General features: G+C 41.3%; 1 protein-coding gene across 1 annotated transcript in view; it reads right to left on the minus strand.

Annotated features, from left to right (window-relative positions):
- The window catches only part of LOC143974655 (fibrillin-2-like), a 214,387-nt gene extending 194,538 nt beyond the window's left edge, over window positions 1-19,849 (minus strand). Inside the window, exons 1-2 of the mRNA XM_077476264.1 lie at window positions 19,718-19,849; window positions 3,996-4,297 (exon numbers count right to left, since the gene is read on the minus strand). Of these exons, the coding sequence (XP_077332390.1) occupies window positions 3,996-4,165 (170 nt within the window). The 5' untranslated portion in view covers window positions 4,166-4,297; window positions 19,718-19,849. The remainder of the gene's footprint in view (window positions 1-3,995; window positions 4,298-19,717) is intronic.
- Between the last annotated feature and the right edge of the window lie 3,968 nt (window positions 19,850-23,817).

Genomic DNA, 23,817 nt, shown 5'->3' on the forward strand with positions numbered 1-23,817 from the left:
TTTTAACGTTTTTCTGCTATCAGGGGAGTTACATTTAGGGGTGGCCAGTGTTCATGTAGCCTAATGCCCCACACACACTCCGATTTTGTGACAACAAATGTTGGATGTGAGCTTGTTGGCAGAAAGTCTGACCGTGTGTATGCTCCATCGAACATTTGTTGTCGGACTTTCCACCAACAAATGTTGGCTAGCAGGTTCTCATGTTTTCTGCCAACAAAGGTTTGTTGTTGGACTTTCTGATCGTTGTGTACACAAGTCCATCGGACAAAAGTCCACGCATGTTCGGAATTCGAAAGTATGACCCGGAAGCGCTCGGTCTTGTAAAACTATTGTTTGTAATGGAGACATCACGTATGTTTTGTACGTCACTATGTTCGTAATTGTTGGCCAAAATTTGTGTGACCGTGTATATACAAGACAAGTTGGAGCCAACATCTTTCGAACAAAAATCCACAGTTTTGTTGTTGGAAAGTCCGATCGTATGTACGTGTGGATCTCCTCCATGATTAGACAACAACCTTGGCATTCCCTTGCTACATATGTGTACCTATTCTTCTCTAGGTTCTTCAATTAACATCCAAGTACCATTGTAGTTGGAGTGAAGCCTGAAAAGGTAGAAATCTCTCTGATCTTTCCTGTATAACTGATTACAGCTATGTATGGGAGGAATATTAGAAAAAATGATTTAATTATTGTCGTTATATTTTCCAAGAGGGATGGACAGAGTTTACCTTTCAATACATACTAGGAAAGGCACTTCTCCTCCGACCATGATAGCTGTAAACACTTTGAGGTCAAGTGTTCCCGTGCACCCCAATATTTTAAATACTTTTCTGTAGCATTAGATTTTCCCTCATATTTAAATCTGCACCCAGCCCTTTAAACTCTTGTTATGTGCTGGCATTTTGCCCTCAAGCCCTTCTTCAAAAAGCTCTGGACAATTATGTTACATTTCCTTACTTCCTTTTCCTTCGAACATACTAAAATTGCATATGCATTTAGAGTTTTCACTGATGAGAATATCACTCTTCCCATGCCTTGCTCAACTCACTGCAATCAGGCTTTTGCCCTCTACACTCTACAGGAACAGCACTTACCAGTGTCTCAAGTTACCTGCATGTTGCTGAAAGCCAAGGTTAACACCAGTTCATAAAAAATGAAAAGGCAACAGTAAATGCTTACTACTGTTGCTAAAGAGAAAATAACTGCCTTGAAACTGTACTATTTCAGCATGTGATCTCTTCTTAAATATGAGATGAAAGTTCAAAATGGATTCTCTGCCTCCAGAGCTTATGCAATAAAATACCTAGGCATCTGCATAGGTGACCAGTTGATTTGCTCATGTGGTTTTCTGGAGTGTAGGTAAGTATTTAATGCCGTGTATTAGCTATTTTGACTTTAGGAAGCAGTGTCAGCATTATAGCAGGGGGTCGCATTTTAATCATAGTTCTGCTTTGAGGATTATACAGTATGTTATATTCACGTCTAGAATATTGTAGCACATTGGTCTGCAGTTTTCTGGAAGAAAAGCCTAAATATTTATATTCTTAAAAATGCCCCCCCCTAATATTTTTGCCCTGAATAAAAAAAATTCTGTATAATTACAGGCATACCCCATTTTTAAGTACACAACTGGGTTTATTTAGGGGTTTAAAGCTGGAAAGTGCAAAATCAGGCTCACTGCTGCATAGAAACCAATGAGCTTCTAACCCCAGCTTGTTCAATTAAGCTTTGGTAATAAAACCTGGAAGCTCATTGGTTTCTATGTAGAATTAAGCCTGATTTTCACTTTCCAGCTTTAGTAAGTAAACCCCATTGTGTACTTAAAATGCCTGTTTTTAATCAGTTATACCCCAACTTCAACTCCCCTGTGTCAGTGGTGAGTGGTTGCTGCAGGGGAGAGGAAGGAGCACTGACAACCGACAACGGCTGAGCCATGGAAGCCTATGGATGACATAACAGGTCTTGGATCTCCCAGCCATTGTTGAGCACTCCCTGAGACAAAGCTGCAAGACCACAAGCCTGAACTGGATTAAAAACAGATAAGTATACCGATCTTTTTTTATACAGGTTAGGCAGGATAGGTAGGTTGGGGGGGGGGGGGGGGTGGAGTAAAATTTTTAAGAATACTTATAGTTAGGGTTTTTTTGCACTTTAAGACCATGAGCTTATGTAAGCAGTTTGTTTTGAATCTATATTACCTTGTAGTTGTAATTGTATTATTATTAATACAACATTGTATTGTAATTGTTACTTTGTCTAGTTAATATATACCATTGTGTTGTATAGGGCGTGGTAAACTATGATTCTCATAGAATTAATAATAATAATAGATAATCAACTAAGTTTAGTCAAAACTTGAAAAAAAAAAGAAGAAGTGTCCCATGTGCTGCTGGATGAGGTTTTAGTTGAAATCTTCAGTCCTCTGATCTGCCCCCTTAATATTAGCCAAGGGACTTCTCTTATGCACTGCACTCATCAAGAGTGCTTACCTTACTATGACCATACCCTCCTCCATTCCCAGAAGCTAATCTATAACTTCTATGAATGAAAAGTGATCTATAAATGGAGAAAAGATATATGAATGAACGGTCTGACGCCTCCATAGATTGCTTTTCAAAGTACCAGTAATATGCCAGCTCAGTGTCAAGCTTTAAGGTGCATTAGAAGGCTGACTTTTCCCTTAGCTCAGCTGAGCGCTGATATGACATACTCTCAAGATTTCTGGAGGAGGTTAAAAGAGAAGTATGGGTTTTAGAAAAAAAAAATTACATTCACCCAGGTGAATGAAGCATTGGTCCTATGCTGCATCTGTTCCCCACCGCTTCTAAGACAGCTAGCTGATGGCTCAGTTCTCAGCTTTCAGGGCGCAGAGAGCTGGTGCTGCCCCTCCAGCTCTCACTGGAGCGCTGGGCTCTGGAGGGGGTGGGAGCGGGTGCTGCTGGCTCAGGATTTCGTTTAGAAGCTGATCCAGATGCCGGTCCAGGCATCTGGGTCAGTGGCAGAACTACCAGGGTCACAAAAGTCACACTTGTGACCAAGCCCAGTTGTGTTCCTCCATTGTCTAGGGAGGATAGTGTGCTGAATACACATTGGGATGGCCCAGAAAGGAAAGGGGCAGGGGCTGTCTCTGGCAACCATCTTATCCCAGTATCTCAGCAATTGCACTGCCAATCTGATTGTTCTCCACAGGCAATACCACCACTTTATAAAATACTCTGCTCACTCTGACCTTATAGGGGGAATGCTGATATTTTGCTGTTATTCTGCTAAAATTGATAAAACTATTGCCTAAAAATATGTACAGTACAGTACAACTCTCTCTCATATATATATATATATATATATATATATATATATATATATATATATATATATATATATATATAGTGGGGGACCGTAATAAAGGGCGCCGCAACAGGAGTAAAGGGTCCTGGAATCAGTGGTAAGGGCACCGGGATAGATAGGGCCCCAGAACCACTGGGTCAGGGGGGCCCCTCATGGTTTCTTGCACCGGGGGCCCTGAAGGTTTTAGTTAATCCTCTGATCTTTTCAGAGTGTGCACTGGCTCTGTGACATCAGCCGACAACGGGATTTAGCCCACTGTTTAATGAAAGCGGGTCACAGGATTTCAGAACAAACTGCAGTCTTGTGATCCATAGAAGAAATACAGCCCAACAAATCTTTGGTTTTACTTCTACTCCTTTAAAGCTGTCAATTAACATAGCTTTTCATTTTCTTTCATGTAATCCTGACAGCAATTTTGTTATATGACAGTTTTTTGGTGTCTTATAACAGCAGTGAACACGGGCAGCTCGTAGACCGAGCTTGCCACACAGCCTGAAACTACTTCTCTGACAAGGATTACACAAACAATAAAATATGAAGCGAGAAGATTTGGATTATTCCAAAGGCCAATTATTGGCTGGCTCTTTTTAAATTCTGATGTTTCTAAAATGAAGAAAAACATATACAATGAATATATTGCATCATACCCTCTTAGTGTGTCCTGTCCTCTTCTTCTCACTCTCAGTGCTTGTCTGTCTTCATAGCCTGCAAATCTGTCCACTTGATGGTCCCCAACTTCCATCTGGCCTTGAGCTTTCTCCACACACCATAGTGCTGTACATCCCAGCATGAACTTGGCCAGCCATACCACCCCCATGATGGTAGGGGTTGAAGAATTGCTTTGTCTCCCTTAATACTCTCCTGGGCTGCTTGTGAATGTTAGGTTGATGGAAGATTGAAAGTAGTCCTAACCATAGAGATCTCCAGTCCTGTTGCACTCTTGTAGAGGCTGTGGTGAAATTAAAGAACAATGAAACTTATTAGTATCTCTAAATGTCAATGATGTACATACAGAGAAAACAACAACATAAAAAATAATGGTAAAATGTGCCATATTATTATAGTTGTCATCATCACTAGTAGTTGTACTAAAAGTAATGATGTTTTTTTTTTTTTTGTGAGAATCTGCATCAAAAGAGTACAACTGGGGGAATCAATGGTTGAGAAGGATCTGGGTGTTCTGGTAAATCATAAACTAGCATACAATGCCAAGCTGTGGTTTCCAAAGCAAGCAAAATCATTTTGCCCCTGTACGAATCATTAGTAAAACCTCATCTATAATATGCATTTAAGTTTTGAGTACCAGTTCACAAAAAGATGCAGGGAAGTGCAACCAAACTGATTAGAGTCATGGAGGAGCTCAGCTATGAGGCAAGATTAGAGGAACTGAATTTATTCTCTCCTGAGAAGGAGATTAAAGGGGGATATAATCAACATGTACAAATACATAAGGTGTCCATATAGTAAACTTGGTGTAGAGTTATTCACTTTAAGGTCATCGCCGAGGATAAGGGGGCACTCTTTACGTCTGGAGGAATTTAATCTCTAAATATGGAAAGGCTGGAATAGACTCCCTCAAGAGGTGGTTATGTCCAGCTCAGTAGATTGTTTTAAGAAAGACCTGGATTCTTTCCTAAATGTACATAATATAACTGGATACTAATATTTATAGATAAAATTGATTCAGGGAATATCTGATTGCCTCTTGGGGGATCAGCAAGGAATTTTTTTTCCCCACTGGAGCAAATTGGATCATGCTTAATTGTTTTTTTTTGTGCCTTCCTCTGGATAAACTCTGGGTATAGTGTATATGGGGGTTTTCTATTTGTGTGTGTTGTTTTTTTCCCCCTCTGTTGGTAGAACTGGATGCACTTGTGTCTTTTTTCAACCAGATTAAAGTGATTGTAAAGTCTTGTTTTTTTCCCCCATAAAAATAACAAACATGTCATACTTACCTGCTCTGCTGCAGTGGATTTGCACAGAGCAGCCCAGATCCTCCTCTTCTCGGGTCAGTCTTCAGCTCTCCTGGCCCCTCCCTCCTGTTCATTGCCCCCACAGCAAGCAGCTTGCTATGGGGGCACCCAAGCCAAGTCACAGCTCCCTGTGTTCATTCAGAAATAAAGCCCTGACCTGGCACCGCCCCTCTCTCCCCTTTCTCCCCTGATTGGCGAGCTGACTTTGATTGACAGCGGTGACAGCCAAGGGCACCACTGTTGTTTCTCAGCCAATCAGGAGGGAGAATCTCGGACGGCTGAGGCATTCATGGACATTGCTGGACAGAGAGGGACCTCAGGTATGTATTAGGGGGGCTGAAGGGGACTACTGCACACAGAAGGCTTTTTATCTTAATGTATAGAATGCATTAAGATAAAAACGTTCTGCCTTTACAACCCCTATGTAGCTATCACCAAAAGATGAATGTACCAGCAGACTCTGACTGCTTTAGAGGAAATAAATATATACAGTATAATATATAGAATAACACGTATAATACAGTATAAGATTCTCTTAATGAAGTGGATGTAAACCCTCAAATATACCCAGTGAAATGAACAACCTCAGATGATACACAGATAAAACAAATCTCCCTACATAAGATTTATGTGTATTTGTAGATTCATGTATATCTGCCGTCTTCAGCTTTATATACTGTTTAGAAAGTGCAATTTTCTCTTCCGGATTCACCTGTGGGTGTCAATGTTTTTCTTACACCGTGAAACATCTGATTGGAGGAAAGGCACACACCCCCTCTCCACATAGGCAGATACTTTCAGAGCTGTGCTGTGATAAGACCAGCTCAATGCTAATCTAGTTATAGCACCCACCCTGACACAGAATTCAGCCTAGTTTTATCACAGTTGACATAGAATTGCCAGAAGTTATCATGCTGATAACAGAAGAACGGAGCAGGAGAAAGCAAAGGGCTTTGAAGAAAACACTGCAGATATATGTGCCCAGCTCAAATCTCATGAATCATGTTTACATCGACTTTAAGTCTAGATAGATTGGTATTTTTTCACTTCCAAAAATGGTGGAATAATTTTTCATAATAGTTTTTATATCTGTCCTTCTAATAACAATCAATTATGAAAACACTGCCTGTCTATGTGTCTATCGTTTTCATATTGTTTTTTGTATCATATTTGTGGGTGGGGCTTAATCTGGACAAAAGTTTTAATCAAAGGGGTGAACAGCGCTGATCAACAGACATAAATAGGACCCTCAGAGGCTAAGTAAAAACTTTTTCTTAGTGGACCAAAGTTTGAACTGCCATTTATATTTCTGTTGTCAAACCAGCTTTGATTTGTGCTTAAAAGAAGGGTAAGCCTTATGTTTAAACTTATACACATAGGGAATGATGATTGCTCTAAACTCCTAAAGCAGTTGTAAAGGTTCATTTTTTTTTCTAAAATAGTAAACATGTTATACTTACATGCCCTGTGCAATGGTAAGAGAAGGGGGTGTTATGTAGTCCTAACAAACTCTCTTTACTAGGATGACAACGTTGCTGAATATGATTGTCAGGAAGTGAATTAATAGCAGGATAACCAGGTTAAAATAAAAGAAAAAAGTGTGAAAAAAGGAAAAATAATGCAGCAATCAGGTTGAAGGCCTGGAAAGTTGCAATATTATAAATTTTTACATTTTTGTTCTTGGGTTTGGATATGCTTCAATACCACCTTTTTACAATTTGCTTTGCAGTAAAAACATTTTTAAAAATTAAGCATCATGACCTCAATGCCACTGGCACTGCCAATGTGCAGCTTAGCCAGATCACAGAACATTTTGGGCAAGGATGTAAAGAGATCATGTTTAAAACAAAGGGATTTATGTAAGTTTGCATCTGGTGGCAGATTGTGTGTGTGTGTGCGTGGGGGGGGGGGGGAGTTGTTAGCTTTTAGAGGCATTTTTCATTGTTTATGTCTCTGAAGCAGCTCTAATTGACCCAAATATGCCCTTGCACTTTGTGGAATTTAGATTTTTATCATCAAGTATCATCAAGGTGCGTGAAAAATGTCCCAAACCTGCATTCAGAAAGGAGCTTACTGGCATAATTTACAGACATATGCACATGTATGCATGTAAATTCAATCTTGTGGCCAGAGTAGATAAATAGTCCAGCTAATTGAACTTATACTGTATGCTTCCACCATATGCCCCTGGCAGAAAGATCCAGCCTAGGTAGGAGAATTTTTGTCTTCTTTAATGGCTGTGCACTACTGTATCCATGTATATGGTATTGTAGACACAAAGTGAGTACAACATAAGGGCTTATGCAAAAAACTGAACATTCTCAATATTTTGCTTATACCCATATGCTGTATTCTTGTTTATGATAGCAACCATGATAGCATCAATGACAGGCTGCACATTGAAACTGGGCTGTCGATGCAGCGGAAAAATGCCAGGAATTACTCTGAATAGGCCCAGTCAGCTCCTGAGCAAGAGCCCTAAAGGGGGCTGGAGATGGTTGAACTTAAGCCCCATACACACTGATCAGATTTTCTGCTGAGTTTTTCCTTCAGATTTACCAAAACCATGTAGTGCAAGGGCCTGCCTGATTGCATACACATTGAATCTCCTAAGGTGTGACCTCATATTATATGGTTTTGGTAAATCTGAAGGAAAAACTCAGCAGAGTATATGATAATGTGTATGGGGCTTATTTATAGCTGTGCAAGTAAAGAAATGGCAGCTTCAACTAACCTCCCTTGACCAACCAATGGACCTCAACCAATGGACCTCAACCAATGGACCTCTGCAGGAAGGTCTGCTTCTAGTCTCTCTCCTCTGTGCATTTTAGCATTTAGAGATACTGCTGCTAAGAGAAGGCACACTAGAATATGACATGCCTTCATATTTGACCTTCAGTTTTTTTTCTTTTATGACTTCAGTCCGTCTCCTGGTCTCTCTCTGCCTTAGCCTGTATTATGGTTTAGCCTAAATAATTCTACCTTTGTCTGACTACCTGGACTCTTCTACCCCTAGCCACAGACTGTTTATGGGCTGTGTTCTTACTATTTGACTAAGTGGTATGCCTCAGCTATAAACTTACAGCCAGGGTTGCACAGCGCCATCACCACAGTGACAATCTTAGTAAACAAATACTAATATACCTGCCACCCTTGTACATCATAAAATCAGGGGAAAGTGGCATGCATTATTCTCTGTTTTGTCTTTACTGGCAGAAAAATTAGCTAGTCAACGTTTATAATAATTGTAAAAATTTGCAGATAGCTTGTTTTTCACTATTTGATCTCCTCCCCACGTATTACCTGTCACTGAAGGTACTTGTGATCTTTTAACTTGAGTTCTCTGATCCTACTTCTACTGTACTCATATCAGTACAGATTGTCCTCTCCTGGTTTCATGACTTCAACTGAAGGACGTACCCAAATTGAGGAGTTTTGTAGCCTTACTGGCTTCCAAGTTCCAAGTTTGCCGGGCACCAAAATGTTCACAAAACTGTTGAATTAAATCTTAAGGTTTATTGGCAGCTTCCTATCAATCAGTATTTAAATATTTTATTTCAGCCTCTACAACTTTTACACCAAAAAAACTCCAAGGCAAGCTCCACACAACTGGAGGAGGATACCTTAAGGAATTGGTGGCTCCTTCTCAGGTTCTAGTCTTCCATCCCTTCAACCAGTGCCAACTCAGTTTAGTGGATGCATCTCCACGTGTGTCCATTACGGCAAAAGAGGATACGTTAGGGATTGGCAGTTCTTTCTCAGGTCCTAGTCTTCTGTCCTTGCAACTAGTGTCATTCAAAACCTTTTTCCAGGTATGCCTTTGGACACATAATCAACTGTGCTGATTATGTAATTAAGCTGGAAATATAGATTGTAATTTGACTACTGAGACAGAGCAAGTGGTTCTTCTTGGTGGCTTTTTGTGTTTGCTTGTAGGACCCTCACAGCCAATAATTGAACCCCAATCTAAAGATGCCTCATGCAGACAAAGATTGGGCATTCAACTGGGTAGTAATTATACGGCTGCTTACAATGTAGCACGCTTTCATGCATCACTGTACATAAGTAGTTAAATAAACTGTAACTTTTGTTCTTCTTTCTTGCATAAATACTGAGCAGTAACCTACTAAAAGAATTTAGTAAAAGTCCAAGTTGGTTGTAAATTTTTAACCACACAATTGGTTAACTAGATTTTGTTTGACTATAATATATTGTATATACAGTATATGTGCTCAGGGGAAATTCAACGTAAAGTGTGTCTATTTAGTGTCCATTTAGATCTATTATTCATGCCAAAAGATCGACTGGGTGCTGACATACGAATTTGATATGTCTTTGTGTGCTAGATAACACATTCCACTACATTCATTACATTTATGTCACATCCAGATAGCCTTCTATGATATGCTGCCTGCATGAGAGCACAAGAAATTATGTAAACAACATTTTTCATGAGTTTTTATGCTTCACATACCTAGGACAAACAGCTTCAAAGAAGATTTAAAGTGTACCTGTCAGGATAGAAAAATGGAATCTGATATTGCCAGACCATCCTTAAAAGGTGTGTGGCTGTCAAACCCTAGTCAGTGATCCAACACAGGTATGTAGGTTCAAAAGTCCCAAACTGCACTAGTTAGTAGGGTATGAAAAAGGGTGACAGCCACAAAGCTTACAGCTTTAAAGTATTTTTTTTTTTTTTTTTTTTTGCGGAATCTCATATATTTCTATGTTTCAGTTGCCCCTATCATCATCCATTTTACACAATATCAAAGACTTGTTTTTTCAAAAATAAATGCCTTTTTTTGCTTTGATTACTCGCCTAGGTGAGGGTGACATAGGGTTTTCACCGCTCCCTCCTGGAAAGTGTAAATGCAATTTATAGAGGATGGGCAAATGAATGAAAGGGTCACCTTCTCCATACATATGCTTTTCATTGATGAAAGCTAAAGTGCAGCTTCTATAAATGGAAGAGGGGGGCAGAAAGGGCAGGCATAGTCGGCACTCTTGATGCGTGCCTATTACATGTACAGCACCAGGGCCGGGACAAGGGGTGGCTAGGAGGAGCGGCTGCCCTGGGCACTGTGGTTTTATGTAAGGTATGTGTATGTGTGTATGTGTGTGTGTGGGGGGGGGGTAGTTTGCGGTGAAGAGATTGAGGGGGAGGGGATCTGTTTTGGGAGGTGAAATTTGAGGGAGCGGCAGGGGGTAAGAATTGCCAGGAGTGGTGATTTAGGGGGATTTGTGTTGGGAGGGTGGATGGGGGGTAGAGGATTTGTGCTAGGATAGGTGACTTTTTTTGGAGAGAGGCATTTGTATTGGGGGGAATTGGGGGATGGGGGGCAAATATTTGTGCTGAGAGGGGGATTTCAGAGGGGGGGGCAGGTTTGTACCGGTGGAATTTATGCTTAGGGGTAAGCATGCAGATTAGTGCTCAATTTTTTGTGGCGATTTTAGCTGACACATAATGTTCATACATCTAGAGGAGGGGTGCAGTTTGGCATGTTTGCCCTGGGCTCTAGAAGACCTCGTCCCAGCACGCCACAGTGCTCATATTAACCCCCATAGCACCAGAAAATTACAGCAGTGGTGGTATCCAGGAGGGCAGATGACTGTAGATTTCAGCTAACAGACCATCCAGCAGCACCAAAGACACTTCACATTGAATGTAAGTACGATCTCTTATGTTTATTTCCCAAAAAATTGACTAAACTTAGGCTTTGAATAAGCCTAAGGCATTTTGGATATGTGCCGTGGACCGATAGAATAAAAAAAATTACCCTTTTGGCCATAGTAGCAAAAAAAAAAAGATGGTGGGCCTAAACACCCACCCATATGAGTCTCTAAAGCCTGAGGTTTCTCTGCATTCGGTCTCTGATTATGATCTGGAATTGGCCAAATAGGCTGGTGATCATGCGACCACCATTGCAGCCAATCACAGAAATAAGCTAATCTGTCCCGCCTCCCGGTGTTAAGATCCCCTCGAAGTGCCTCCAAAAGGGGTGGGAAGCAGTTACATTTGTTCTCTATGGGGCTTCTATTGACATTTTTTTTTACTGAAAAAAAAAAAAAAAAATTTCTGTTAAAACTAGGGGTGCCCAAACTTTACCCGTGACAATGAATGATAACAAATTTGATTCCCCTTACCCAATGAGACCTCCTTGTACCACTGCTTTAAAATGAGAAGGGTTTCATCCCCTTTACAACTCTGGATATCTACCCAGAGTGGCTCCTCTGAATAGAAGATTTACACATCTTGACATCATGATCATTTTATACAAGTCTCTCAGTATTAACACAGGCAATATTTGTTCTACCCTCAAAGATAAAGTTTAGTTAAAAATATATTATATTTTCCTCTTATAGCTGCAGTTGCATCACTTATTTGTAGTAAAGTAAGTCCCTTGTCTGTTAGGCAGCTGGATCCTGTAAAAATGCCCGGGTGGCCGGTCCTCTTCGTGGTGCTGTTCTTCTAGCACTCAGGAAGTTAAAGTGGTTCTAAAGACAAAAGGCTTTTTACCTTAATACATTTTTTGCACTAAGGTAAAAAACCTTCTGGGTGCAGCTCCTGCCTCAGCTCCCATTATACTTACCGGAGCCCCATCTCGTGCATGACAGCAGTGGCTCTCCTGGGTCTATCTCTACTCATTGGCAAAAACAGCAGAAGAGGGAGCCATTGGCACCTTCTGCTGTCAATCACAGCCAGTGAGCCAATGAAGAGAGAGTGGGGGGCGGGACCGAGCTACACTCTGTGTGTGAATGGACAACCAATGTCCATGCGCAGGAGTGTGGCTCGGGAGTGAATCTGCTTAAATGCCCCCATAGCAAAAGGCTTGCTATTGGGGGCACTCGGTTGGGGGGGGAGCCAGGACCGCCAATGGAGCAACCCAAACAGAAGAGGTTCGGGTCTGTTCTGTACAAAACCACTGAACAGAGCAGGTAAGTATAACATGTTTTTTTTTTTTTAACTATAACCTTTAATCACTTTAATAGCTTTAAATCATTTTATGAGATGCAGTGAAAAAGGTTTGATGGGGACCTGCCCCATCTTCCCCTCCCATCCATTAAAGTGGTACTAAAGGTAAAATATTTTTAATTTAATGCATTCCCTGCATTAAGGTAAAACACCTCTTTACAATTTGCTGTCACTCTCTCTCCCCAAAACAGCTACCTGAGTCCTTTGTTGATCCAACACTGTCCCCAGCTGAATCTCTTCTCTCAACTCTTCCAGGTCTCACGGGAGACTCAGGCAGCAGCAGGAGCCATTGGCTCCTGCTGCTGTCAGTAAAATCCAGTTAGGAGGGAGTAGGGGGCGGAGCTGCACTGTGTGAATTTATGGACATGTGTGCCCCATAGCACAGGCAGGAGAGGACAGTCTGGGGACACCAGAAGAGGAAGTAAGGGACCATTCTGTGCAACACCATTGCACAGAGCAGGTATTTATTAGGTTTTTTATTTTACTTCACTTTAAGAAAAAATTAGCCTTTAGAATCAGTTTTAAGAAAAGTCAGTGCATAGTTTACACTGCATGTAACATGATCGTTCGCCCGATTATCCCCCATTCAGAGGTCATGTTACATTCCGTGCAAACAATGCAGGGGGCTTTCCTCAATGGATGAGAGGGGAGGGAGAGCAGGTCATTGTCTGACCTTTTTCACTGCAGCTCACAGAAGACCAAAGAAATCAACTCCCTAGATTTTACAGAATCCAGCTGTCTGCACGATGTGCTACATACTTTATACTTCATCAGGTAAGTGATGTGACTGTAACACAGCTCAGCACAGCTCATCTGAGATACAGTGGAACCTTGGATTACGAGCATAATCCGTTCCAGGAGAATGCTTGAAATCCAAAGCACTCGCATATCAAAGCGAGTTTCCCCATAGGAGACAACGGAAACTAAGATAATTTGTTCCGCATTTACTTCTATTGCATGCAATACCGCATGTGGCCAGAGGCGGGGGGCACCGGAGAGCCTCGGAAATACTCGGGGACAGCTCGGCTGAACTTGGAAAAGCTCAGAAACACTCTGTAACGGAGTATTTCCGAGTGTTTCCGAGTATTTCCAAACAGCGCCACCGCACCTCTGACCAAATGCGGTACTGCACAACCCATTAGCTTGAATTCTGCTCGTTTTGCAAGACAACACTCGCAAACCAAGCCAGGATTTAAAAAAAAGCAGACTCTGTGCTATAGATTCTATTAATGAAATTAGATCTTTGAAAAAGTATTCATACCCCTTGAAATTTTCCAAATTTTGTCATGTTACAACCAAAAACGTCAATGGATTTTATGTGATAGACCCACACAAAATGGCACACAATTGTGAAGTGGAAGGAAAATGATAAATGGTTTTCAATTTCTTTTTACAAATAAATATGTGAAAAGTGTGGCGTGTGTTTGTATTCAGCCCCCCTGAGTCAATACTTTGTAGAACCACCTTTCGCTGCAATAAGGCTTGATTCACACTAACGCGTTTTTTGATGCATTTTGCATTTTGCAGTAATGCAGGGAAATTTTTTAACATGGGTTCCTATGGAACATGTGATGCATTTTTGTGCCTCTGCGCTTTTGGAAAGGGTCGGGGACTTTTTTTCATGCAAAATTCAGCGTTTTGCATGTAATAGAAGTCAATGGACCTGCATCAAAAACGCAAGTACCACTTTTTTACCGCATTTTTACCGCGATTTTACCACGATTTTGCCGCGATTTGCGTTGTGTTTTTTTTTTGTTTTTTTCACTGTATATATCTGGTTGCTAAGCAACCACAGTTCGCAAAACGCGGCAAAATCACGGTAAAAACGCGTGTCCAAAAACGCGACAAGCACCGCAAAAAGCACTGCAAAAATGCTCAAAAGCAACATGCATAGATGTGAATCGAGCCTTACAGCTCCAAGTCTTTTTGGAGATGTCTCCCCCAGCTTTGCACATCTAGAGAGTGAAATTTTTGCCCATTCTTCTTTGCAAAATAGCTCAAACTCTGTCAGATTGGATGGAGAGCGTCTGTGAACAGCAATTTTCAAGTCTTGCCACAGATTCTCAATTGGATTTAGGTTTGGACTTTGATGGGACCATTCTAACACAAATATGCTTTGATCAAAACCATGCCATTGTAGCTCTGGCTGTATGTTTAGGGTCGTTGTCCTGCTGGAAGGCGAACCTCCGCCCCAGTCTCAAGTCTTTTGCAGACTTGTAAGATTGCCCTATATTTGGCTCCATCCACCTTCCCATGAACTCTGACCAGCTTCCCTGTCCCTGCTGAAGAGAAGCATCCCCACAACATGATACTGCCTCCACCATGTTTCACAGTGTGGATGGTGTGTTCAAGGTGATGTGCAGCGTTAGTTTTCCGCTGCACATACGTTTTGCTTTTAGGCCAAACAATTCAATTTTGGTCTCATCTGACCAGAGCACCTTGTGATGGCTTGACTTGTTATGGCTTTCTTCTTGCCACTCTTCCATAAAGGTCAGGTTTGTGGAGTGCACAACTAATAGTTGTCCTGTGGACAGATTCTCCCACCTGAGGTGTGGATCTCTGCAGCTCCTCCAGAGTTACCATAGGCCTTATGGCTGCTTCTCTGATTAATAAACTCTTTGGCCGGTCTGCCAGTTTAGGCGGACGGCCATGTCTTGGTAGGTTTGCAGTTGTGCCATACTCTTTCCATTTTCGGAAGATGGATTGTACAGTGCTCCTTGAGATGTTCAAATATTGGGATTTTTTTTTACAACCTAACCCTGATTTAAACTTCTCCACAACTTTATCTCTGACCTGTCTGGTGTGTTCCTTGGCATTCATGATGCTGTTTGTTCACTAAGATTCTCAAATAAACCTCTGAGGGCTTCTCAGAACTGATGTATTTATACTAAGATTAAATTACACACATTACTCTATTTACTAATTAGGTGACTTCTGAAGGCAATTGTTGGTCTATCACATAAAATCCCAATAAAATACATTTATGTTTTATGTTGTAACATGACAAAATGTGGACAATTTCAAGGGGCGTGCATACTTTTTCAAGGCACTGTAGGAGTGGTTTTGGTAGATCTCTTCTTCATCCGTCTGTCCTCCATTCACAGACAATTTTTCATTCATGGAAGCGCCTATGAGGGCTGGTTCACACCCAGGGGCAGACTGACAACTCATGGGGCCCCCGGGCAATAGGAGATTATGGGGCCCCCAGAAAATCAAAGATTATGGGGCCACACAGTAAACACACACACACAGTATACAATCACACAGTATACACAGACATGTTTCTATTGGCTGAGAAGGTACTGGAGAGGTGGGGCAGCTATAATCTTGGGATTTTTAGACCAAAAGGATGTCAGTAAGGGACATTTCAGAGACAGATGTAAAAAAAACACACATTTTTACATACTGTCCCTGTTTTTACTGAGGCTGGCAACCCTGATGGGGCACCCTAGTCATATGGGGCCCTCGGGCAGTGCCCGAGTGGCCCAATGGTCAGTCCGCCCCTGTTCACACCTAAATCACACAGGAACACGATTCCTGTGCTTTCTCATGTGGATCTCCTGGCCCCTCCCTCCTGCCGAGTGCCCCCAACAGTGAGCAGCTTGCTATGAGGCACTCAAGCGGAGCCGCTACTCTGTGTCCATTCAGACACGGATCCGTCACTCGGGCCAACCTCCCTCTCTCTCCTCATTGGCTCATTGACTTTGACAGCCAATGGAGCCCTCTGCTGTCTCAGCCAATGAGAGGGAACGTCCCGGACAGCCGTGGCTCTTGTGCAACATCGCTGGATCGAGATGAGGCTTGGGTAAGTATTAGGCCGAGGGGCCGAGTGAGGCTGCTGCACACTGAAGCTTTTTTTTTTTTTAATCTTAATGCATAGAATGCATTAAGTTAAAAACATTCTGCCTTTACAACCACTTTAAGTAATGTCCCTTGTGTTGATTTTACATTTTTTTTTTGACCAAACCAGGGCTTTAACTTGCCACTTATGATCCCCTACTCCGCTTTAGCCATCCAAGTACTAAATGAGACATTCTGAAAGTGGGTTGCACCCAAGGCAATGTAGTGGGTGTTCACTGGTTTATGTGGATGGGACGGTGAATTGCCTCTGGAAAAAAAAAATGGAAAATTCCTGTATTTTTTGCAGATGTTACATGACCCTGTGAAGTTCAGCTATGTCACGCATAAATACTAACAGACTTTCCATATTGTTACGCATTATTACAGATCCCAGTTGCAGAAACATACAACAGGGGTTTTTTTTTTTTTTTCCTGGCTAGGAAACAGATTCATATGTCTGTGTATAGCACAACTTTCAAGATGGTTTAATAAACGGCATTTTAAATGTGACTGTAACAAAATGAATATTATTATTATCATTATGTATATATATATATATATATATATATATATATATATATATATATATATATATATATATATATATTATATCATTATTATTATACAGGATTTATATAGAGCCAACAGTTTGCACAGCGCTTTACAACATCGGGGAAGGCAGTACACTTACAATACAAAAGGAATCAGAGGGCCCTGCTCGTTAGAGCTTACAATCTACAAATGGAATGCTTTCACATAGCTTAGAGTGTCAGCTCCTTCTGCGACCTGGCAAATGGTCTGGGTGCTGTGAAAACCAAGATGGAATTCATTGGTGGGATTTTTGTAGCTTTGTAAATCAGATGCATGCTTATACAACCTTAAGCGACTATCGCACTATCAATAATAGTGTTTAACAGCTCTACTACAGCTCTACTACAGCTCTATATTATTTCATTAGTAATTTCAATATTTTCACAGATGTTTTCCTTCATAATTAACATGAAGCCTAGCAGTTAGCTCAGAAGGAGCCCACAGCTGCAAGGACAGCCCTGTCTTCCACTTGCTAGCAACATCCCTTTGCTGCCATCTCACGGAACGCGCCCTTTTTAAAAAAAATACCTTCATTCAAACAGTCGTTCCTAAGCGTAACACTCATAGAAATAAAATGAACATTCAGAATGGTCTGCATGAAACTCAAGTCCTATGCAAAGTTTTTATCCTAATACATTAAAAAAAGCTGCTGGCTTCAATGCACAACACACATATATATATATATATATATATATATATATATATATATATATATAGGCGTATGCGTTTTATTGCTCGCTAAACCGATATAAACTTTTTAACGAATTAGCAAATATATAATATGGGACACAAAAAATGACGGAGATTACGTTCTTTATATCACTGAGATAACAGATTTTCCATTATAGCTTGCAAATCTCTATGATCAGCATAAAATAATATATATATATATATATATATATATATATATATATATATATATATATATATATATATATATATATATATATATATATATATATATATATATATTTATCATCATACAGTACGTTTCAAGTACACATGAAACTAGCCTTCTTTATTAAGATTAGAGTTCATTAACAGTGTAGAAACCTAATTACTAAAGCAATTATAAGACAAAAAAATGCACTGTAGTCTGTGAGCATGGAATAAAAGGCACCGCTAATTACCCTGAACCAATCAGTCCATTAAATACCTTAAATCACTGTTAGAACAATCCGTAAGGCTGATGTCACACGGGTGATTTTATTTTATTTTTCGCAGCAATTACCCGCCCCTCATTGTATCTTACTAAGAAACTCATAAATATTTTCTATGGAGTCGCAAACTTTTCAATTTTTTTAAGTGATTTGTTGCTCAGACAATCGCTCTTCATTCGCCTATACGGTTTAGCTAGAAATCGCTGCTTGAGAGCGACTTTTAGCAGAGCACACACCCAATGCTAAAGCACTATCGCAAGTGCCTGAATTTATTTGATAGCCGCAAATCGCTGTTTATCACTGGCATTAGCGATTTGTGGCAGCGATTTTTCTCTGTTATAAAATCGCCCGTGTGACATCAGCCTTTTGGTGCCTGTACACGCTTTGATAAATGATCAGTTTCTTTTAGGATCGACTTTTAGCAGAGCACAAGTGCTAAAGCACTAGCGCAAGCGCCTCGATTTGTTTGATAGCTGCAAATCGCTGTTAATCACTGGCATTAGCGATTTGTGGCAGCGATTTTTCTCTGTTACAAAATCGCCTGTGTGACATCAGCCTTTTGGTGCCTGTACACGCTTTGATAAATGATCAGTTTCTTTTAGGATCAATTTTTTTTTTTCAATAGGAATAATTGACCCATGATTGGCAACCCAAATCGATCGATATGCCCCACACAGGGAAGATTATGATCGATAGTTGGAAGATACAATCGTAAATTACCAATCACCATGCAATCTCATAATCTGATCGATCCAAATACGATTATGTTCATGGCCAAAGCATCTTAGTGCTGCTGATCGATCCAAATTGATCAATCATTGATCAGTTTGATTGAATCCAATCGAAATGAAATCTAAATCAATCAGAAGGCAAGTTATGGCTGTGTTTGCTGATTTGGTCATTTTGATCAAATCGTGCATTGATCGAATAATAAAATCGAAGCGTGTAAGTCCTACATTCTCAAAAAAAAAACAAAAAAAAAACACTAAAGCTTTTTTTTTTTTTCCTTTCATTGAAATGAAGCACAAAGGAGACTTGAAAGCTATAAAATAATGCAGAACTGTAATTCAAAACCATTGCTCCAACCGTGCAATGCACATATGTCGAGGGGATGTTACCAAAGACTGGAAGAGGTGGAAGAGAAAAAAAAACAGGATTTTTTACTAAGGAGCGAGAGTTAGACCTTGATGGTCTAACTGGGCTAATAATACTGCTGACACTGCACACTTTTCTACTTGGAGTTCACTACAGCTGACAAACTGTTCTACAACAATGAAGCCACTGCAGGACCAAATAGCTCCTACAAATAGAAAAGCCATACACAATGAGATGGAGACCTTATCCTATTGTTCCCTGCACACCCTTCAACTGCCAAGGAATTCTTAAGGATGGCAACAGCGCACGGGCACATCTGGACTTAAAAAACTAGAACTTACACTTAGAAATTGCCCTTTTTTTTTTACATTTCCAAACTAAGGCTGGATTCACACCTAGGCATTTTTAGTGCTTTTTGCATTTTGCAGATGTACACTACAGAACGTGTTCCATAAGAAACCATGTTAAATGGAACTGTAGCGCAAATCTGCAAAATGCAAAAAGCACTAAAAATGCATAGGTGTGAATCCACACTAAGATCCTGAGCTGCATAGGCGCACTTCATGCTACTTTGTGTTCATTAAAAACAAATAAACATTACTATCACACATTGCAAACAATTACAAATAAAATGCTACATAAAAGAAAAACAACAAACAAAACAAAAAAAACAAAAAAAAGCTTAAAAGGCAACTACAATGAGAGTGTGCCCTGGCCAGTTAGAGCTAGGTATGTACCTTCAGGTTCTGGAGGGTGGTAAAGTGCCCAGAGCTTCTTTTGTTTAGTGGAGACTGGACAGAAGAGAAAGGAGTAAAGATGTGTTCCCTGGGAGGAAAGAAAGGTAGTGCTTCCCCCAAATTGGGCAGGGGGAGTGTCTGGTGGTGGGTGCAGAAAGAAGTCCAGCCTCCCCACATTCTTCATCCAAAAGTTTCTAACTTGAAGTAGAGGGTGATGGGAGCCAGAGAGGGAAGGGAGGGGGGCTGAGAACTGGAGACTTTATCGCCTAGAAGATTCAGACTATACTCATTAGTCAGAAATCCCTAGTGCTTACCCCTTGATCCAGCTCTGCACTAGCATTCCAGATCATTTTCTAGCTCTCAGGCATTGATGCAGTTGAGGTTTTTTTTTTTTCCTTTTTTTTTTCTGTTCATTGAAAGAAGTAAATTGCGTGCGTAAAGGCTGAAAATGTCACATAGCCTTCCTGCAATGGATTGATTCATTTAAATACAATGAGGTTTATTTAATTGTAAGCTCTAACTAGCAGGGCCCTCTGATTCCTCTTGTAATAAATTGTAATGTAAGTGTACTGTCTGCCCTCATGTTGTAAATCGCTGTGTAAACTGTTGGCGCTATATAAAACTTGTATTATAATAATAAGAAACAGTGCAATTGTAACTGTACTGTCTGCCCTCATGTTGTAAAGCACTGCGCAAACTGTTGGCGTCTATATAAAACTTGTATAATAAGAAGAATAAGAAACAGTGCAATTGTAACTGTACTGTCTGCACTCATGTTGTAAGGTGCTGCGCAAACTGTTGGTGCTATATAAAACTTGTATAATAATAATAAGAAGAAACAATGCAATTGTAACTGTACTGTCTGCACTCATGTTGTAAGGTGCTGCGCAAACTGTTGGCGCTATATAAAACTTGTATAATAATAATAAGAAGAAACAATGCAATTGTAACTGTACAGTCTGCCCTCGTGTTGTAAAGTGCTGCGCAAACTGTTGGCACCTATATAAAACTTGTATAATAATAAGAAACAGTGAAATTGTAACTGTACAGTCTGCCCTCATGTTGCAAAGCGCTACGCGCAAACTGTTGGCACCTATATAAAACTTGTATAATAATAAGAAACAGTGAAATTGTAACTGTACAGTCTGCCCTCATGTTGCAAAGCGCTACGCGCAAACTGTTGGCACCTATATAAAACTTGTATAATAATAAGAAGAAGAAACAATGCAATTGTAACTGTACTGTCTGCCCTCATGTTGTAAAGTGCTGTGGAAACTGTTGGCACCTATATAAAACTTGTATAATAATAATAAGAAGAAACAATGCAATTGTAACAGTACTGTCTGCCCTCATGTTGTAAAGCGCTGCGCAAACTGTTGACGCTATATAAAACTTGTATCATAATAAGAAACAATGCAATTGTAACGGTACTGTCTGCCCTCATGCTGTAAAGCATTTACGCAAACTGTTGGCGCTATATAAAACTTGTATAATAATAATAAGAAGAAACAATGCAATTGTAACGGTACTGTCTGCCCTCATGTTGTAAAGCTCTGCGCAAACTGTTGGCACCTATATAAAACTTGTATAATAATAATAAGAACAAACAGTGCAATTCATTTGCTTAAAGTGTAAGTACACTCTAACATTACATTTATCCAATTTGTTCTCTTTCAGTCCATTTAAAAGTATTTTTACTATAGCTGTTTGATAAGTGCAAGAAAAATATCCAGCCAAAAATCTTGTGAGCCGATGACGTTCTGAACTTTCTGCCTCTGGACTGCTATACTTTAGAATTGTTCCCTGTTTGTTCTGTGGACTACAAACACCCCCCCCCCCCTCAATTATGGAGAAGAGAACCCAGCAGGTTGCATGAAAAAATAGTGACAACGCCAGTTGGAGCCGTTGTACCAACGATCCAAAGTTGGTACAGTGACCCCCCCGCCAGAACACTCCAATCAGCTCTCTCTTTCATTGACTGAGAGGGCTGATCAGGAGTCAGTCAGCTGCTGGTTTTCCAGCATGCTCGTCCGACAGAAGCTGGCCAAACGGCTTCTGTTGGACAGACTGTCATACACACGGCCCGGATGTCGGACGATTTTTATTGAACCGGCCGATGTCTCCTGCAGGGGTGTCGAGAGGGGGGCCTGGGGGGGGTGAAACCCCAAATGTGACCCCAAAAAACCCAGAGTCTCAGGCATGCAACTCTCCATTGTTAGCCCCAAGTGGCGAGTGGCGGGACCGATCTGATCACGAGCGCCGCAGAGTGTGCCTGAGTCCCAACTGCCACCGAGTGTGGCTGAGTCCTGCCGAGTGCGGTCGAGTGCCATAGCAGGTCCCGCCTTCTGAAGCCTGCAACGCCTATGATGGACGTCCCACTGGTTCAGTTCCGGGACCGCGGGACGTGTGTCATCCATTATAGGTGCTGCAGGCTCCAGAAGGCCACCGCCCCACACATTCCCACTCGGCGCTCTTCTCCTCCTCAGCTCCTCCTCTGACGACTGACTGACTGACTGCCTGCTGTGACGCACACCATGGCTGAGCTAAGGTAGGTCAGAGAGTGTATGTAAATGTCAGTGTATGTAGGTCAGGCAGGTCAGTGTAGGTAGGTCAGTGTAGGCAGGTCACTAGCATCAGTTATGTAGGTCAGTGTATGTAGGTCACTACCGTCAGTGTATGTAGGTCAGTTTATGTAGGTCACTACGGTCAGTGTATGTAGGTCAGTGTATGTAGGTCACTACCGTCAGTGTATGTATGTCAGTTTATGTAGGTCACTACCGTCAGTTTATGTAGGTCAAGTAAGTCAGTGTATGTAGGTCAGTGTATGATGTAGGTCAGGTAGGTCAGTGTATGTAGGTTACTACCGTCACTGTATGTAGGTCAGGTAGGTCAGTGTATGTAGGTCAGGTAGGTCATAGCCCAGACAAAAAAAAATCCCACGTCACATACACCACCCCCCCCCCCCCATTTCCGGCCTTGGACTCCGATCTGAAGCCCATGGTCTTCTTGCCACCTAGCAACGCCCCTGGTCTCCTGACATTCAGCCCATGTGTACGGTGCTTAAAGTGACACTAAGGGTTCATTTTTTTTTTTTTTACATAACAAACATATCATACTTACCTCCACTGTGCAGCTCGTTTTGCACAGAGTAGCTCCAAACCTCGTCTTCTGTGGAACCCCGGCGGCTCTTGCAGCTCCTCCCCGCATCAGATAACCCCCTCGGACAAGCGCTCTCCTAGGGGGTCACCTTGCGGGCGTGCCATAGACGCCCGGAGGCCGCGTCATTTAAGAGCCGAGAACCCCGAGCAGATAGACGGATTGTCCCCGTGGGACAAGTTTGAGGGTTCAGGTAAGTAAAACGGGGGGGGGGGGGGGGCTGACAGGTGTTTTTTCACCTTAATGCATAGGATACATTAAGCTGAAAAAACACAAACCTTTACAACCCCTTTAAGTATGATTAGGACAAGTAGTGAGTTAAAGTGGTTCTAAGCCCTCGTTCACACTGACTGCAGCTTTGAAATCGTCCAACTTCACCTGAAATCACGCGATTTCAAAGGTGCATGTCAGTGCGACTTTGGTTGCAACCTTGAAGACATATGTGCTGCTTCATGAACGGATGCACGGATGTCTATTTTCGTTCGTCGAAATCGCCAAAAGTAGTGTATGTACTACTTTTTTTCAAATCTATGTGGCACTGCAAAGGTGGTGTCGCACCGATTTGAATAGGGTGATTGCCAGCAACAGGATGTGACTTGTCATGCGATTTTACTGGTCAAATCACATGACAAGTCACATCCTGTTGCTGGCAATCGCCCTGTTCAAATTGGTGCAACGCATTTGACAGCGATGGTGCAATGTATTTGACAGGTCGAAGTCGCTCCAATGTGAATGGGGGCTAAAAGCAGAAGGTTTTTTTTATTTTCATGCATGAACAGTGTAGAACAGATGTCCCCCAACTCTAACAATGGCTGCAAGGGCATACTCAAGACTCACCCCACCCCCCTTTTACATTACCATACAACTACCATATACAAATAAAGGAGACCATACAACTATTGGCGTGAAAATAGCCATAGCAGCCTTTTATTACCAATTCAACT

Source organism: Lithobates pipiens, unplaced genomic scaffold (genome assembly GCF_037356315.1).
Source record: "Lithobates pipiens isolate NorthernLeopardFrog02 unplaced genomic scaffold, aLitPip1_a1.2 Scaffold_13, whole genome shotgun sequence".
Taxonomy (NCBI): Eukaryota; Metazoa; Chordata; class Amphibia; order Anura; family Ranidae; genus Lithobates; species Lithobates pipiens.